The sequence below is a fragment of the Equus quagga genome, chromosome 2, assembly GCF_021613505.1.
Source record: "Equus quagga isolate Etosha38 chromosome 2, UCLA_HA_Equagga_1.0, whole genome shotgun sequence".
Classification (NCBI taxonomy): domain Eukaryota; kingdom Metazoa; phylum Chordata; class Mammalia; order Perissodactyla; family Equidae; genus Equus; species Equus quagga.
In genome coordinates, this window is record NC_060268.1 from 39,755,713 (window position 1) to 39,774,773 (window position 19,061).

The 19,061-nt window shown below is 38.5% G+C and overlaps 1 protein-coding gene across 5 annotated transcripts in view; it reads left to right on the forward strand.

The window, feature by feature from the left end:
* STARD9 (StAR related lipid transfer domain containing 9) overlaps window positions 1-19,061 on the forward strand; it is a 126,882-nt gene that overhangs the window by 35,746 nt on the left and 72,075 nt on the right. For all 5 annotated transcript variants that reach the window (XR_006886907.1, XM_046649636.1, XM_046649653.1 and 2 more), the window contains 3 exons: window positions 16,683-16,799; window positions 17,912-17,944; window positions 18,033-18,094. Coding sequence is in view for 4 of the 5 variants with exons in the window: in XM_046649636.1 (XP_046505592.1) it covers window positions 16,683-16,799; window positions 17,912-17,944; window positions 18,033-18,094 (212 nt within the window). In the remaining variant the exon portion in view is untranslated. The remainder of the gene's footprint in view (window positions 1-16,682; window positions 16,800-17,911; window positions 17,945-18,032; window positions 18,095-19,061) is intronic.

Genomic DNA, 19,061 nt, shown 5'->3' on the forward strand with positions numbered 1-19,061 from the left:
CCTGCTGCTATGTGCTATTTACTTTTTATTTCCTCTTTTTTGTTATTAGCTTTTCAGAACAGGAGGCCGTAAACAAATGGACTGAGGGATTACCTAAAGACAGACAGGGATGTCTATTTTTATCTTTTGATAAAGGTGATAAAAGAGTTACATTCAGTAGAGAGGGTGTATTTTAAGGTCTGATACCAGAGAGACCCTAGACTTTCCTCCTTGACACCCATCTCCTTCCTAAATAAAAGGTGGTGAAGTATAATGACTAAAAGTGTGGTTTATTTCCCAGATTCACAAATTACTGGGTGTGATCCTGTGGTCTTTTCTCTCTCTCTGCTTCAGTTCTCTCATCTGTAAAATGGAGATAATAACTATACCTACCTCAGAGTTGCTGTGAGGACTAAATGAATATAAAGCACTTAAACGGTGCTTAGCAGAAAAGAAATGTGCATAAGTGTTGTCTATTATTATTATTATTATTTTTTTTTTGCTAGGAAAGATTTCCCTTCAGCTAACATCTGTTACCAATCTTCTTCTCTTTTTTTTCCCCTCCCCAAAGCCCCAGTATATTCTAGTTGTAGGTCCTTCTAGTTCTTCTATGTGAGCCACTGCAACAGCATGGCTACTGACAGACAAGTAGTGTGGTTCTGCACCTGGGAACCTGGGCTGCCTGAGCAGAGTGTGCCAAATTTTAACCATTAGGCCATCAAGGCTGACTGTATTATTATTTTATTGAATTCTCTAATACCTGATCAAGATCTTATATAGCATACAATAATTTCTCCAGTCCCTTTTCCGTTCAAAATAATGTATCCCTCTCTCTTCCCTGATAGCATGTGCATTTTAATAGGGGCACTTTTTTTCTTGTTTGTTTGTTGTTAATTTTTTTTAATTGCAGTAACATTAGTTTATAACATATAAATTTCAGGTGTACATGATTATATATTTCGATTTCTGTGTAGATTACAACATGTTCACCACCCAAAGACTAATTACAATCCATCACCACACACATGTGTAATAGGGACTCTTTGAAGATACAGCTAACTCAGATGAATTACTCTGGTAGAGAGAATTTCTAGTACTATGCAGGATGGTGGAGAAAATCATTTGGGACACATTGTGCCAAGAGGTTGAAGAATCAGGGGAAATCGCATACTTAGGGAATGTCTGGAATGAAGGAGACTTGAGTGTGTCTCAGCTTCTTTCCATTCCTAGCCTCCAATTTTCCTGAGTCCAGAAGCTGTGGGATCAGTAGGAGTCAAGCCTGGAGAGTTCAGGGGAGGCCTCAGGCTTTGTTGCAGTTGTAATAGAGGAAGCTGGTACTTCATATACACCTGGGGACTGTTCTGGATTGCCCAGCGGTAGGGATTGGAACGTATGGGTTCTCAGGAGATCTTGGTGCAAGACAAGGGGAAAGTTGACATTGGTCAGTCATACTCCTTAGTATCTACCCAAAGGAGTTGAAAACTTATGTCCATACAAAAGCATGCACATAGATGTTTAGAGCAACTTTATTCATGATTAGTTGCTTCAAAACTTGGAAGCAACCAGGATGTCCTTCACTAGGTGAATGGATAAATAAACTGTGGTACATCCAGACACTGGAATACTATTTGGTGATCAAAAGAAATAAGCTATCAAGTCATGAAAAGACATGAAGGAATCTTAAATGCATATTTCTAAGTGAAAGAAGCCAATCTGAAAAGGCTACATACTGTATGATTCCAAGTATATGACACTCTGGAAAAAGGAAAACTAGGGAGATAGTTAAGGATCAGTGGTTCCCAGGGGTTCAGGAGGGAGGAGGATGAAGGGAGGGATGACTAGGTAGAGTACAGGGGATTTTTAGGGTAGTGAAATTATTCTGTATGATACTGTAGTGGTGGATACCTGTCATTATACATTTGTCAAACTCATAGAACTATACAACACAAAGAGTGAACCCTGTGTACTTTAGTTAATATATCAGTATTGGCTCATCAGTTGTAACAAATGTACCACGGTAATGCAAGATGTTAATAATATGGGAAATGGGAGGGGGGCTAAAGGGGTAAACAGGAACTCTGTACTTTCTGCTCAGTTTTTCTTTAAACCTAGAACTCCTCAAAAAATAAAGTCTGTTAACTTAAAAAAAGGGCAGTAGATTTGCGAGAAAAAATATTTGCAATGCCTATGGCAGATAAAGGGCTGCTGTTTATAATATACTAAGAAGTCTTTTATATTGACAAGAAAAACAATCCAGTAGAAAACTGGACAAGGGATATGAATAGGCCCTTCATATGAGAGCAAATCCAAATGGCCAAAAAAATAAATGATAAGAAGTTCAAACTCACTCTTATTACAGTAACAATGAAGTATGAGTTTGTATCATTCAAACTAAGAACAGTGGAAAAGAGCAGTAATACTGATTGCTGGTGGGAATCTGAAGAAAAGGGTACCCTCATACATTGTCAGTGGAAATGTAAATTGTTTCCCAAAAAGGCTTTAACAGTCTGGCAATACTTGTGAAAATAAGAAATATTTTACCCTTTGACCTAGCAGTCCCATTCCTGAAACTTATTCTATAAAAATAAAAAAAAAAACATAGTACTTAAGAATATACGGTCAAGGATATTGAAACATTGTTAGTAGGGATAAAATAGTAGAAACAAAGTGATTACTTATTCATAGGGAAATGGTTGAATCAATTTTTGTACATTTATACCATGGAATATATTGCCAATGACTTAGAAGAATTTCCATGAGATGATGTTGACTGAGAAAAACAAGGCATATAATAATACCCATTTTTTTTAAAGAAGTATCCAAAACCAATAAATATATAAGAGTATTTGTGGCATCAAGAAATGAGGCCAGGGGTCGGCCTGGTGGCGCAGCGGTTAAGTTTGCATGTTCCGCTTCTTGGCGGCCCGGGGTTTGCTGGTTCAGATCTCGGGTGCAGACATGGTACCGCTTGGTAAAAGCCATGCTGTGGTAGGTGTCCCACGTATAAAATAGAGGAAGATGGGCAAGGATGTTAGCTCAGGGCCAGTCTTCCTCAGCAAAAAGAGGAGGATTGGCAGTAGTTAGGTCAGGGCTAATCTTCCTCCAAAAAAAAAAAAAAAAGGAAATGAGGCCAGGGGCCAGCCCTGTGGCGGAGCAGTTAAAGTTCGCGCGCTTGGCTTTGGCGGCCCAGGGTTTCACCAGTTCGAATCCTGGGCGCAGACATGGCACCGCTCATCAGGCCATGCTGAGGCAGCATCCCACATTCCACAACTAGAAGGACCCACAACTAAAAACACAGCTATCTACCTGGAGGCTTTGGGGAGAAAAAGGAAAAAAGCAAAATCTTTAAAAAAAAAAAAAAAGAAATGAGACCAGTTATTAACATGTTACCAGAGAGTGGGTGGGGGTTAACGTAGGAGGAAGGAAAATAGGAGGGGAGAAGAAGGAAGGCAGATAAAAAGGAAATAAGGCACCCCCCCCACAGTATGAATAATATCCCAGTTATTTTAAATTGTGTCTGTGTAACTGTGGCTTTGTGTGTATGCATGAAAAAAGGAAGAGTTGTATTTATAGCAAACAACCTATATGCCCATGGTATGTTATGTGATAAAAAGCAAGTTGCAGTTTGATGTGTACTGTGTTTATTTCAGTAAAAACAAAAACAGATAAAGAAGTACATATCCTTGTATATGTGGAGAAAGGTATGGAAGGACACACCTGTGGGGTATATCCTTCTATACCTTTGGCACCTGAAGGGTACCTGTTGGGCACTTCAGTGAGTGGGATTGGGGTGAGGTGAAGGATAGAAGGTTAGCTTTTTCTTCATGCATTACTGTAATTTTTCACTTGTAATTTGAAAAACAGCAAAGAAAGAAAAATGTAATTATATCTGTCTCTAAAAAGGCTTCAAATTCTGGTAATTTAATAATGGTAGTGTGGGTGAAATTTGAGCATGAGATTTTAATTCTCTTCATGTGCAAACAGAAAGATTAATGGAGCAAAAAGCCTCCAGAATTGATTAACACATGGCAGTAGGATCAGATCTTATTGCTTTTGGCCAAAGGCCATAACAAAGTATTACTGAAACTGCTATCCAGAAATACTGAAAGGGAGACTTGGTAAAATTTCTCCCAGTTTAGAGCAAAACAACAGGAAGTAAGAAAACCTTGAAGAACAATTTTAAATTGTAGGGTAATAGCTTAGTATTCAGCAGATAAGATTTGCCTTTCTTGGTAACTCTGTGAACAGTTATTGTCGCAGAGCAAGAGCTTTGTCTACACGTACTATCTGTGGGACTTGAGTTTTCTCACGTGAAAATTAGAGAATGATAACAGTAAGTACCTCGTAGTTGTATTGTGAGAATTAAATGAGTTAATAACATTTAAGGTGCTTAGAGCCTAACACAAAATAATTGCTTAGAAAATGTTACTAGCTGAATGAATCTAAAACCCTGGTTTTGAATGAAACACTTCTAATGAAAAGTAATCCTAACAATTGTCCTTAAACAATAGAAGCAGTGCCTAGCACAGTATTTTGCTTTATAAAGTAGGCACTCTACAAATATTGGTTGAATAAATAATTTTAACTTCTTTCACATGATTTTAGTAGAGCCTCTTATTAGATTAACATTATTTCACGTATTTCTATATGTTTTCAGAAAATTAAAAGGAAAAGTACCTTTATAGGGTGATAATTTGGGTAAATTACAGTTAATGGATTCAAGAATAAAAGAGATTCCTAAGTACTTCAATATAAACAGCTTTCAATAGGGGAATATGAAGGTACTGATTTGTGTTTTAAAAAATCATTTGGAGGAAAGCATTCTGCGAAGATGGAGTAGGAAGCACCAGGAATCTGTCTCCCCACCTAGACAACAGTTGCAGTGGCAGGAATCAGTCTGATGTAACTGTTTTGAAACTCTGAAGTCTATTGAAGGCTGGCAACTTCCAGAGGAAGACTTGGAGGATAAATTGCAGTTAATTTCAGTCACTTTCAGCTCTTAGCATAGTAGCAGTGACTCATTCCGTACCTATCCCTAGCCACATGGCAGACAGCTGTGCACCGGTTCTGGAGCATCTTGCACACAGCCTGTTGGAGTCAGGGTGGACAAAAAGGACCCTGTCCTCCAAATATCAGGGATCTGTGCTCTGGTAGCATATTGCTCCTTCTGATCACAAAGGACCAGACAAAGAGGTGGGCAGCCATTGTTCTTGCGCCTTTCCTATTATTGCAAGTCTCTCCATATCCAGTTGAAATGACTTCCTGAAGATTTAAAGGGCCAGCAATCCTTCTCCCCACCCCTCATCCACACTTCATTTTTCCCTTTTTCTCCATTTGGGAGCCAGACATTAAAGACCAGGACATTAAAAAACAACTACATACATGGGGAGAATTAGAATATGACGCTGCATGCTCAGGGAAAGGCTCAGAAAAGCCCTGAGAATACCTTAGGTTTGTTCTTCAGGCTTGTCTTCAGCACTGAGACAGCCTACAACAATCAAAAAAACAAAAACAATAAAAATAATAACAAGAAACAGCATACCTTAGGGAAAGGAGAGAATCTGATTTCCAGAGTTACTACATTATTAGATTCAAATGTCCAGTTTTCAACAAAAAAATCACAAGGCTTAGAAAGAAACGTGAAAGTATAGCCCATTCAAAGGAAAAAATTAATCAACAGAAACTGTCCCTGAAGAAAACCTAAAGGCAGATATACTAGACAAAGACTTGAAACCAACCGTCTTAAAGATGCTCAGAGAACTAAAAGTAGATGTGGACAAAGGAAAACAATGTCTGAACAAAATATTATTCTCCAATTATAGCTTTTGCTATATTTCATTGGTGTGTTATTTTCATTGGTTTCTGAGTAGTTTATAATTTCAGTTTTGATTTCTTCTTTGATTCAAGGGTTATCTGTAAGTGTGTTTCTTAATTTCTTTCCTCTCTGGTTGTCCTTGTGCTGCTAATTTTTCATGGTGGAACAGTGGCCCCCCTATCACATTCCTTGAGACTGCCATTAATAATGCAGTGTACAGTAAGATGAAAGAAATTAAAATCTAATCCTAGTATGACCCCAATATTTTAGTCTTATCTCCCAACATATCTTATTTTCTAAATTCTACCTGGACAGCCATGCATTTTCATTACTCACGTCTTTACCTGTGCTGTTTCTGCTGGCTAGAAAATCTCCTCACCATTAAAACCTACTCGTGGCTTGAGGACCAGTTCAAATGTTTCTGTTTCATGAAGTCGTCTCGGGTTCTTCAGCTAGCATTCTCTTCCCGTTTTAACTTCTGTTGAATATCTTCCCTTTGCCCTTCCACGTCAACTCCTCAACCTTTTCTACTTTATTCTCTGCCCCAAGGACTGGCCCGTTGGACTAAACAGTGGGCTCCCTTGCCCTCCAGCTTGGGGCTGGGGTTGAACAATGGAGAAGCCGTAGCAGGAGACAGAGGAAGAGGTTTCCTCCTGTAGGATGTCTTGGTCTGAACTCATTCTTTAACTGAAGATCACAGCTCCTCTCAAGGTGGTTCTCTCTGCATGATTGTCTCCCTTCAGGTTTTGGTGAACACTTTTTTCCCTTGTCCATTTGGGCCCAGGGGTGGTGAATTTCCAATTACTAGTTCCAGGGTACTACTCTATCCCTTATAGTTTTCCTACTCCTCACCCACACCTTTGAAAATAGTCTTTTTATTTAATTGAACTTCATTTATTCTAATTGGAGTACACCATCTACCTCTGCTCAGACCCTGTTTGATATTGTGCCACAACATATCTCTTGTACCTACAGTATATGTTTTGTTTTATCTTTACAGTTAGTTGTTATTTATTTTGCAATCCTCTTGAAATGAATTGTTGTATGCTTTATTAGTAATTTCATGTATTAAGTATTTTCTCATAGTTCACTTCATTTAATTTTTGTAATAAACTTTTTACAATAAACATCATCCTCAGTTTACTGATAAAGAAAAAGGAAACACAGCATGTGACTCACACTAGGTCACACGGCTAGTACGTGGCAGTGCCCATATCCATAGGAACCAAGGCCTGACTCAGAAGCCAGTATGCTTTCTGTTGTATTTTTCTTTACATCTTTTTATTAATTAAACTGTAAAAAAATTTTTGAAATGATCACAAACTTACAGAGAAGACGGAAGTACTTTGAAAAAATTTTTTTTTCCTGAACCATTCGAAAGTTGCCAACCTGATACCCAATTGCCTCAAATACTTGAATGTGTGTTTCCTTATAGAGAAGGGCAATCTCTAACGTAACCACAATATGCCTTTCAAAATTGGGGGGTTAATTGTTACCTTACTACTGTCTAGTCCTTAGACCTCATTCAAGTTTTACCAGTAGTCCCAGTTGTGTGCTTTATAGCAAAAAAAAATCTGGTTCAGAATCATTTGTTGCATTTAGTTGTCTTATGTCTAGTCTAATTCAGTCTGGAATAATTCCTCAATTTTTCCTTATATTCATGATCTTGACACTTTGGAAGATTACAGGCCAGTTATTTTGTAGAGTTTTCTTAATTTGGTTGTCCAATGTCTCCTCATGATTAGATTCAGATTATGCATCTTTGGTAGGAATACCACGGAGTTCACTTTGATTACTTGATTAAGGTGGCATCTGCCAGGCTTCTCCACTGTAAAGTTACTCTTTTCCTCTTTGTAATGAATATTTTGTTGAGAGGTACTTTGAAACTATGTAAATATCCTATTCCTCATCAAACTTTTAATTTATTTACTTATTTTTATCTGTATTGACTCATGGTTTCCCATTTTATTCAGTGGATCACAGTCTGTTATTATCATTGTTTATTATGATGTTCAAATTGTTCCTATTAGTAAGGAAGCTGTGGTATACATACACAATGGAATAGTACTCAGCCATAAGAAATGATGAAATCTGGCCATTAAGTGACAGCATGGATGGACTTTGAGGGTATTATGCTAAGTGAAATAAGTCACAGGGAGAAAGTCAGATACCGTATGATCTCATTCATAAGTAGAAGATAAAAACAACGACAAATACATACATAGCTACAGAGATTGGATTGGTCGTTACCAGAGGGGAAGGATAGAGGTAGGAAGGTGAAAGGGGTGATTAGGCGCATGCGTGGTGATGGATTGTAATTAGTCTTTGGGTGGTGAACATGATGTAATCACAGAAATCGGAAAATAATGATGTACGTCTGAAATTTATATAATGTTACAAACCAATGTTACTGCAATTAAAAAAAAGGAAAAGCGAAAAGGTCATGGGGCTAATAATAATTAGTACTTAAAAAAATGTAACTAAGTTAGAAATCTGAAAAAACAAGCAAACAAATTGTTCCTATTAGTGGAAAATGCTGTTTAGAAGCCAAAATCTGGGTGCTGGGTGTGATCGTTTCTTTAGGGATATCACTCCCAGGCTCTTTCAGTAGAGTTAGACAAAGCTAGGGAATATATATTTGCATAAAAATACGTGGAGGCATGTAGTTACATTATATCTATTTGTGTATCTATTTATATTGAAGCCATTGAGTTCTCACTGATTCTGATCTAACACTATACAATTCAAAGAAGAGAGAACTTAAGTGCTGGGTAGAGTAAGTTAAAAATAAATCAGCCAGTTTAGCAAATTTGTTTCAGGATGGGAGATGCTTGACTAAGGAGAGTTGAGTTCACAGAATTTTGGAAATTGAGAGCTTAGAAATAGGGATGGCTCTTCTGTTTTTTTTTCTTTCTGTTCCATACCACTGGGAATCATTGACCTTGAGTTACAATTATAAGTCCTAGTTGCTACTGATGTTTCTTAATGGGAGTTTCATTCATCTCATGTTGATATGAGAATAAAAAATTGTCACTTGTTAAAAACTCTTGAGGATAGTTGTGTGAATTATGAACCTCTAAAATTAAAATTGTGAAGAGGGCTGGCCCTGTGGCCTAATGGTTAAAGTTCTGTGTGCTCCGCTTCAGCAGCCCGGGGTTTGTGGGTTCAGATCCGGGGTCTGGACCTGCTCCACTTATCGGTCATGCTATAGAGGCATCCCATGTACAATGTAGAAGATTGGCACAGATGTTAGCTCAGGGCTAATCTTCCTCAAGCGAAAAAAAAAAATAAAAGAGGAAGATTGTCAGATGTTAGCTCAGGGTGAATCTTCCTCACAAAAAAATATAAAATAAAATTATAATTGTGAAAACAAAAAACAGAAATGTTTAAAATGCTTAAGGCTTTAGGAATATAGAAATAAAAGCAGCGTATAAGAGTTTATATACTCTGAGTAGTAACCATAAAAACTTTACATATGTCTAGAAAGAAAAGTACAATCAAAATACATTGTGCTTAGCAATGGCATTTAGGCAGTCCTTTGAATTTTTTTCTTCTTGTAGTATATTGACTATTTTCTTACTGATTTGAAGGTGCTGATTATATGTTGCAGTGTTAAATTGCAGCAAATCTACCTTATAGATAATAAATACAGTTTTGGAGAAGACAGAAGAAAATGAAATAGAAATGCTTGTACATTTCAACCTTTATTTTCCTTCTTTCTGCTAACTAAAGCAATATAATGAGTCCACTTGGATAAAGACTGAATGCTTTGGTCTTTTCCAAATGCCTCCTGGTTCTATAGTCATAACAGTGGCTTTAGGGTCAGAGAAATTTTAAGTAGGGACACTTTGGGAGATTGTTTAGGCCCAGGTCATGGTTAAGAAAATTGCAGCCCTTCTCTCTTCCTCTTTGCTCTTTAGGTGGGAGCTCATGGATCACTTAGCTTATGGGGGGTTGTGAGAAGAGAGCTAATCTATAAAAACAACTCAAGCAGAAGCTCCTAGAAAGACCCTGTTTTCTCGAGTTGCAGAGTACTTTTTATTTTAAGAGGCAATATTCTCATACCTCTAAAGGGTTGTGGGAGGAGAGTGAGCCACTGCCACTACCAGTGGGCCCCTTTCATTGAGGTTAAGAATATATAGCTGCTGATATCAATCCTTTTTGCACCTATACTTCCTTGTTTAAATAAAAATAACTTGAATAAAGAGATGGGGCAGACATATTTGTTTGTGTCTAGGGTTACTTCCTGGATATTTTTTCTGTCTGAGGTGGGAGATCTTTAGTTCTAGGCATGAACTTTCCAGGGTTGACAACCAGGTGTTAAGAGATGGCAAGTGGAGGTCCAAAGGTTTTTCAAAGGGAATTCTGTTGTTTCACCAAGAACTCTGGCTTCTTGAAGGATTGAAATGACAAGGATACGTTTTAGATTTTGTGGTGATACAGTCTTGAGGTCACCCTCACTTCGGAGAGAGGGCCTTTGTCTGGGGACATTATTCAAAGAAGGGACTGCTCTCAAAGCGTGCTTAAGACACAGATCAAGTGCTAACTCTGCTGTGAAGATTTCTCTACCCCAGCCTGCAGTCATTTTCCCTTCTCCAAATATAAAATTTATGTCTACCCTTCATTCATATTCTGCCATGTACTAGTATTGAACTTTTTACTAACTCTGTGGTCTGTCTCTCCAACTATATGGTAAGCTCATTGTAGATGGAGACAATGTTTTAAATGTCCTTCAAATTTCCCACAGTACCCTATGCAGTACTGGGTCCTTGTTGGGAATTTAATACCTGCTTGCTGCCCAAGGTGAAGAGAAATCTAGTTCTGGGACCTGCCTGTCTCAAGACTGATTTCTTTCAGAATAATGATTTTTCTGTCTCTCCATTGGGTATGGCATAGGTTTCAGTTGGCCTTGTTCATGTTTACCTGCATTTCAAAATTTCTGTTATAGTTTCTTTCTCCTCCTGTTCCTTTGAAACTGTTTAAACAACAATTTCCGTGGTATACGTTGTATGGATACATATACAATATGAATGAATATGGGAAATAAATCTCTCTATAGTTCACAGTATAAAATGGAGAAGCCGAATAGGAAATCTAGGAAAACGCAATCTGTTGTTGCGTTAAGTAGCAGTTTTGCTAAAAGGGAAAGAAGTTTTCTGGTATAATTCTTTTATTTTAACAATGGAGATATAGACCAAGAGAGATAAGTAATATTTAAAGTCCATTTAAACAGAATATATCATAGAATTTAAAGCCATTTTCTCATATATATTTCTTTAGGTAACTTAACAAAAACTGGTGAAGAATTTCTTTTCTGTATGAAAAATCTTAGTTTATACTAGCAATTTCATTTTATAATAGAAATGTGTGAGTCAAAAAGTGCAAATTTCCAGTTGTAAAATGAGTAAGTGATGGGATATGATGTACAGCATGGTGACTGTGGTTAATAATACCGTATTGCATATTTGAAAGTAGCTAGGAGAGTAGATCTTGAAAGTTCTCATTGTGAGAAAAAATTTTGTAACTATTTATGGTGATGGATGTTAACTGGACTTATTGTGGTGACCATTTTGCAATATATACAAATATCAAATCATGTTGCACAGCTGAAACTAATATAATGTTATGTCAATTATACCTCAATTAAAAAAAAATGTATGAAGCCTTTCTGTGGGAAAGTATTAAGGGCCAAGAACTTCGTGTGTTTAGTTGGATGGGTAACCTCCCTCTCAGTGATGTGATTTTCATGTTTATGAAAGGCAGAGAATAATCCCTAGGTCCTAGCAAAAGCTTCAAGATATGAAGAAAGAGTTAAAATTATTTTTTTGCTTTAACAGGATAGAAGGTAGAAGTTGTTCAAAAGGTATCTATGTGAAGTTGGGACGTATTAGCTGTGGTATCTGTATTCAGGTATCTATTTTCAAAATAAGTACATGGTTCCCCTTAAAATATATGAGAGTACCAGAGAGAAAGATGATTCTTTTGAGTAGTCCCTTATACAGAAAAATGAAAAAATAAAGTGTGGTAACAATAAAAGCTTGCGCTTACTTAGTGCTTACTTTGTCCCAGATATGCTTCTAAAGGCTTTGCACATATTAACACAGTTAATCCTCTCAAAATCTCTGAGTTTTAGATTCTGTTTTTGTCTCCATTTCACAGATGAGGAAACTGAGGTAGGGTTACTTGCCCAAAGAGCCAGGTTTTGAACCCAGAACAGAACGTTCCAAAGCCTGTGTTCTTAACCATTAAACTATAAGTATAGCTGTTTAGAGGAAGAGAATCATTCTAAGCCCTTTCCCCAGCTCCAGGCCCCATTAAGTTATATATTTTACATGAATGCTGTCTCTTCAAATAACAGGTTCTGAGCCCTACTTTTCTGTGGTACTACCACAATTTGGAGAGAGGATGGGTCAGTAGATCCACAAATAGTATGAGCCTTATCTCACCATCTGTGTGATAAGTGTAAGTACAACTCTGAGTTACTTGAGGTTTTCCCGAGTAACTAACAGTCTTAGTGAAAATGTGTTTGAAGTTTCTAGCAGTTGTCTAGAATTATTTTCCAGTTTAAAGGTTCCTGCTAACAGATAGTTAGTTTTTAGATTTTTTTGACTAAGTTTTTTGACTGCTTTGACATGTCCCTCTTCTCACTCATTTGACTGTTTCTGATAGCTGTATTTGAAATCAATATTTATTTCATTATTTTGAACCCTTTCTCATCCTACATTGAAGACACAGATTTTTTGTTACGAGTCTACTTGGGGTTTAGAGAACATAGTATATAATAGAAAGAACTACAGATCTACCAAAAACAAGCAAGGAAAAAAAATCTATCAGTGAAAAATTCCTTTAGGGAAATACAGGGCAGCCATTATTCTTGGACCTTAAACAGTCATCATGAAATCTCCAGAGACGTTGTTGATTCTAGCTGGTTTCAAGAAAGGTATGTCTTATAATGTTGCTGATATCGGGGAGGTCCATCCCTTAAAATTTATCTTGTTGATCTTATTTTTTAAAAATAGACTTCATTTGTTAGAGCAGTTTTAAGTTCACAGCAAAACTGAGCACAAAGTAGAGAGGGATCCCTTATACCTCCTGTTCCCCAGCTATCAACATTGCACACCGGAGTGGTACATTTGTTACAATCAATGAACCTATGTGGATTGACACATCATTATCACCCAGTGTCCATAGTTTACATTAGGGTTCATTCTTGGTTTTTGCGTTTTATGGGTTTGACGAATGTATAATGACATATATACATCATTATAGTATCATCTCAAATAGTTTCAGTGCCCTAAAGATCCTCTGTGCTCCACCTGTCATCTTTCCCTCCCCCCAACCGGTGGCAACCACTGATCTTTTTACTGTCTCCATTGTTTTACCTTTTCCAGAATGTCATATAGTTGGAATCATATAGTATGTAGACTTTTCAGATTGGCTTCTTTCACTTAAAAATAGACCTTTACGGTTCCTTCATGTCTTTTCATGGCTTGATAGCTCATTTGTTTTTAGTTCACGATATTCCGTTGTCTGGATGTACCACAGTTTATTTATCCATTAACCTAATGAAGAACATCTTGGTTGCTTCCAAGTTTTGGCAGTTATAAATAAAGCTGCTGTAAACATCCGTGTGCAATTTTTGTGTGGACGTAAGTTTTCGACTCATTTGGGTAAATACCAACGAGTGCCATAGCTGGATTGTGTGGTAAGAGTATGTTTAGTTTTGTAAAAAACTGCCAAAGTGGCTGTACCATTTTGCATTCCCACCAGCAATGAATGAGAGTTCCTGTTGTTCCACATCCTCATCAGCGTTTGTCGTTGTCAGTCCTCTGGATTTTGGTCATTCTTATGGGTGTGTGGTGGTATCTCCTTGTTTTAAGTTGCAACCTTGATGATGTGCAATGTTGAACGTTTTTTCATATGCTTATTTGCCAGCTGTATGTCGTCTTTGGTGAGGTGTCTGTTCAGATCTTCTGTGCATGTTTTAGTTGGGTTGTTCATTTTCTTATTGTTGAGTTTTAAGAGTTCTTTGTATATTTTGGATAGCAGTCCTTTATTAAACATGTCTTTTGCAAATATTTTCTTTCAGTCTGTGATTTGTTTCTTCACTCTTTTGAGAACACTTTTTAAAATTTTGATTCCTGGATTCAGTTGCCGTTAGGAAATGGGTATTGCTAGGGCTTTTGTCTTGGCTTCACGTGTTGGAAGTCCCAATATAGCAGCATCCAGTGGGCTGTGCCTTTCCTAGCTAATGCTGAAAAAGACTGGAAGTGCTGTATTACATATAATTAATCTATTTAATGCTTTCATCTACTTATACTCCAGAAAAAAAAGTCACACTGCCCATTTCTCCTCCTCAGCCTGGACCCTTTAGCTTTATAGATTGTCTTTTGGTGGCTTATTTTATCCTTCAAACTGTTCTTAGTATTCACAATTAGCTGTTTCCGTCTGTTTCATTATATTATCACGGTAAGAATGGACCACAGTGTCGTCTGGTTCTGTTGTACTCTGTTTAGGGCTATGCTTTTAGCCAGAACTTATGATGAGCTAAGATTCGCAGTTCTTCAACAATGGTAGCTGCATCTTAACAGTTTCCACCAATTCCAGGTTTGCAGCCAACTGGTTTTGCCTGTTGACATCTTTTACTGTTGAGTGAGAATGGTATTTTCAAAGATGTTTTTCATAAAACCTCTCCGCAGTTATTTGAATTTGGATAAAAACATGGACAAAGTAACATTCTGGTGTTTTCATTCACAGTCCACTGAGCTCTATCTGCTCAGCTGTGTGTGAGCGATGGGAAGAAATAACATTTAGACTAGTTGTGGCCTTGCTCTGTCTGCACCTCTGTTCCCACTTCTTGCTGGGGCACTAGAGAGAAAGGTTGAGTTTTGTGGAACATTTTCCAACTAGTGAATGGATGGCAGCCAACTCAAGGGGTCTGATGAAGAGAAATGACCCTCCTCCTTCAGTCCTTGGGAATTTAACCCAGACAGATGTCAGGAGGCAAAGAGAACCCTGCCCAATGATCAGCTTTGCTAATATAGAAATGAAGGAATGGAGAGGGAGAAGTACAGAGCTGGGAGGGGGATTGGGGAAAGAGGTAGGAATGGTACAAGGCCCAGATTTTTCACTGCTCCCCGGATTCTTTTGGCCCTATGCCTGAATATTAGAAGCTTTAAAAAACAAACACAACATAAATAGTTCACTGGCTAAGAGGCCTAACTGCAGCTGCTAAAACATAGAACAGGGTAGTGTAGTCTTCAGTCAGCAACTCCTATCTTCGTCCCTAGTTACATGCATTATCTCATTTAATCTTCACAACAAACTTGTGAGATAGATACAAAATATCCACTTTACAGATAGAGAAACTGTGGCTTACAAAGTTTAAGTAACTTTCCCAAGATCACACAGCTATGAAGTGTAAGAACCACATTCCAATTTGGAACCATATCAGGTAGTTCACAGAATTGAAGGGAAAGTTGAAAAAAATAGGCAGGAAACCATGAGACTCTAGGTAGCAGGGAAGCCAGGCAAAGCCATATCACGAAACAGTCTGAACTGAGTACCACACTTGGCACTTGCACCACTGTGTGCTCAGGATGCAGTGCTATTGCACTCTCAGTGTCACCATGGAGAATTTAGCAACTATTCCTTTGTTTTTATGTCATTCTTTCAAAATTCCAAGTAGGAGCACCTAGTTGGTCGGCCTTGTTTCACATGTTAGGTGCCAGGAGATGGAGAGAAGTATCTGGCGTGTTTGGCTTCTGTTGTGTGCAGGTGGGCCCTGCTTCCCAAGGGGACTGACACTCTTAGAGATTCCACCCAAATATTTTGGATGCTGAGCAAAAACGATACAAAGGGTAATTGTCCACCGTACCAGCCATGGTGTGTAGATGTCCATGTGGCATTCTGCTGAGGATTGCTTGAACTGGGAAGCTGTGTCTTCCCCATAAGCCTGGCTGCTTTTTCCTGAGACCACGGTCTGCCACCTAACAGAGTCCAATAGGACTTTCAGGCAGTACACAAAATGCAGGGGTTTTCACATCAGGACCTCTAGATGTTTCTGATTCACTAAAACTGGCCACCACCGAGATGAGTGACCAGCAGAACCAGTCAGCTGTTAGGATCGATCTGAGGAGGGAGCATATAGGAAATTGTCCCACAGGGGGAACTCCTTTCTAACTTCTGGGCTTAACTGATCCTCTCTGAGTTATCCTGAAACTCTGAATTTGTATGATATGTTACCAGGCAATATTTCATTGTAGCTTTACTTGATTAACCATATTAATCATTTTTTTAAAAAAGATTTTATTTCTCCTTTCTCTTCCCAAAGCGCCCCCGGTTCATAGCTGTGTATTTTTAGTTGTGGGTCCTTCTAGTTGTGGCATGTGGGATGCTACCTCAGCATGGCCTGATGAGCGGTGCCATATCCACACCTAGGATCCGAACTGGCGAAACCCTGGGCCGCCAAAGCGGAGTGCACGAACTGAACCACTCGGCCGCGGGGCCGGCCCTTAATCATTTTCTTATAATGAGAAGGAAAAAGAAGTACTGTGCATGGTCTTTCTTCACTAATTTGCTTGCATGTCTTTGCCTTTCTCCCAGACTCTTTGCCTTAAGATTAGGGACATATCGATTTTGTATTTTCAGTGTCTAGCATTGTAGCCAGCCTCCAGTGAGCACTTTAAAAAATATTTGACTGACTGACTGAATGAATGAATTTTCCTTAGTGATCTTTTTCTGAAACTGAATCGATTTTTGTGAAATGGAGAATTTATAGTCATATATGTTTGAAACATCTTATAATATTTTTAGATTAAAAAATAATTCTAAATACGCTGTAGGAAGAAGGACCACAGTGACATGCTCTCTACTTTTGTTGTTGCAGGTATTCCAGGATTTGGGGACTGAAGTACTGTCTGGAGCTGCCAAAGGCTACAACATATGCCTTTTTGCCTATGGGCAGACAGGCTCCGGGAAGACATACACCATGCTAGGGACCCCAGTGAGTATTGGTTCTGGAATGTGGTATCTTCCTAATGCCACAGCAAGCCTGAATCTTGCAGTGTCCTTGCCACTGAGAGATAGGATGTGAGTTGCATAGACAGTCAACTTTAACAAGATTTAATGGGCCCTTCTGTATTAAGAATGGGTTTCTCAGCCCTTTAATTGAAAGGTAAACTTTGAATAATTAGCCCCTCTTTATTAAACCCTGAAGAACCTTGGAATTTTACACCTCCCTTTGATGAAGCTGATTTGTCAGTCCTTCTGAATTTCTCGTATCGTTTTCAAGTTCGTTACTTGAAGCTTTTTAACTTTTTGATGTGGACAAGACCCTGACTGAATCTTAAGTGCTGGTTAGGGCTGTGCATAAATGGGACTACATGTGTTAGAAAGAAGCAGGGGAACCCAACTCCTGGGATGGGAAAATTAGGAGGGTAGAGTTCCTTAAGAATACCTCTTTGTTTTTAGGTTTAGAAGTACTCTGGTGAGATGTATGGGTTGAGAGGATGAGAGATAGCACTACACAGGGACATTCTCTAGTACATGATTTCTGCTGAAAGATTATCCCTGCTTCCTTGAGCCCAGCTCATTGCTTTCTATGTCCATGTTTAGTGGGATTATATATATATGAAATTAAAAGAAGAAAATGCCCACTAAACCAAGGGTGTAAAGTCCTTAACCTGAGTACAAGTTAGAAATGGATTCAAGATGAAAAAGAAGCCTCTTCTCTCTAAATGTATATTTTGAGCACCATGTACTTTAGTCCTCCTGTGTGTGCAGGGATAGGAGGTAGGGTTCTGGGAGGGACCACAGTGGTAAAATGGTTTTATCCAAGAAGGACGTAACCTTCATTGCATGGGTTTGCTAGCTTCTCCTCTCGTCCTTCTTATGGTGATGATTGGCCTCTCATCTGGTGCATTCCTCCCGTGAGTGTCTCTTGAGAACACTGGCAAATAGAGTTCTCTACATAACCACCAGTGAAACTGCCTAAAGTGAAGAGGCTAGCACAAGGAACCCACGTACCTACCCCCATGCTGAGGATGGTTCCTGGGTGTTGAGGGGAGAACATCACCGTGAGTGAACAGTAATACTTTCCTTTCTTCTGTTTTCTAGGCCTCTGTTGGGCTGACACCACGGATATGTGAGGTATAGACTCTCTTTTGACTGGATCCCGTCAAAGTAGGTCTCCTTTGTACACTCCCTTCAATGAAACCCAACCCTCTGGTTTGTGCAGGGTCTCTTCATCAGGGATGAAGACTATGCCCCACCACCTTCCTCCTGTAGGATAAAAGTGAGGTAAGAACCTGTCAGGCTCTGGGACCTGAAATGTTTTTATTTCCACTCCAAACTCTAGCATGTTCAGCTGTCCTCTCTTTGCTTCCGGAATCAAATGGAGGAATGGAAAAAACCCACAACAGACCTATCTTGCAGTACAAGGAGATAAGAAATGTACTTGAGTCCTTGGGTTGTAGGAGACATAATTCTTATCCTCTGGCTTAACAAATAGGTGTCTCCTTCTGTGGACTAGCTTGCCCTGGCTCTCTGGTTTCCTTTCCTTTGCTTTCTGTACAGCGTCCCGCTAGCTTTTGGAATTTCTCTTCCAGCCTCCTAACTGGGTTGTTCTCCAGGACAGTAGTTCCCAAACTCTAGTACTCAGACTAGGGCTGGCTACTTCAAGATGAAGTTTTAACCAGTCTGTAGTGAAAATGTTGGCATGAGGTTACTAACTGCTCTTAATTTGTCTGTATTCTATTTTTCTGGTGTTCAATGTCCTTTAAAAAAAATTGAGATATAATTCATGTACCATAAAATTCACGCTCTTAAAGTGTATAGTTCAGTGATTTTTATGACATTTATATGATTGTCTGAACATCACCATTACCTAATTCTAGAACATTTTCATCACCCCAGAAAGAATAAATGTCCTTTTTTAAAGTTAAATGATTGCAAACATTATTTTTACATTTTTAAGTTTGCAAAGTAAAAATTTGCAAACTTATATGTATGTGTGTGTGTGTGTATATATGTATATGTGTGTATATATACACACACATATATATTAAATGTTTTACTGTCCATGAAATGTGGGAACCACTATTGAAAGAGACAGCTGGGGTTCCTGTATCCAGATATAAGAAGGTTAGGGAGAAATAATTTATAAGAAGACTGTGCGTAGAGTTCAGCTTTGAGCTGGAGACCTTTTTTCTGGCTGCTGGCTCCACAGGCATGCGTTCGTGTTCTGGTGAGGAAGACCCTTCTGTGA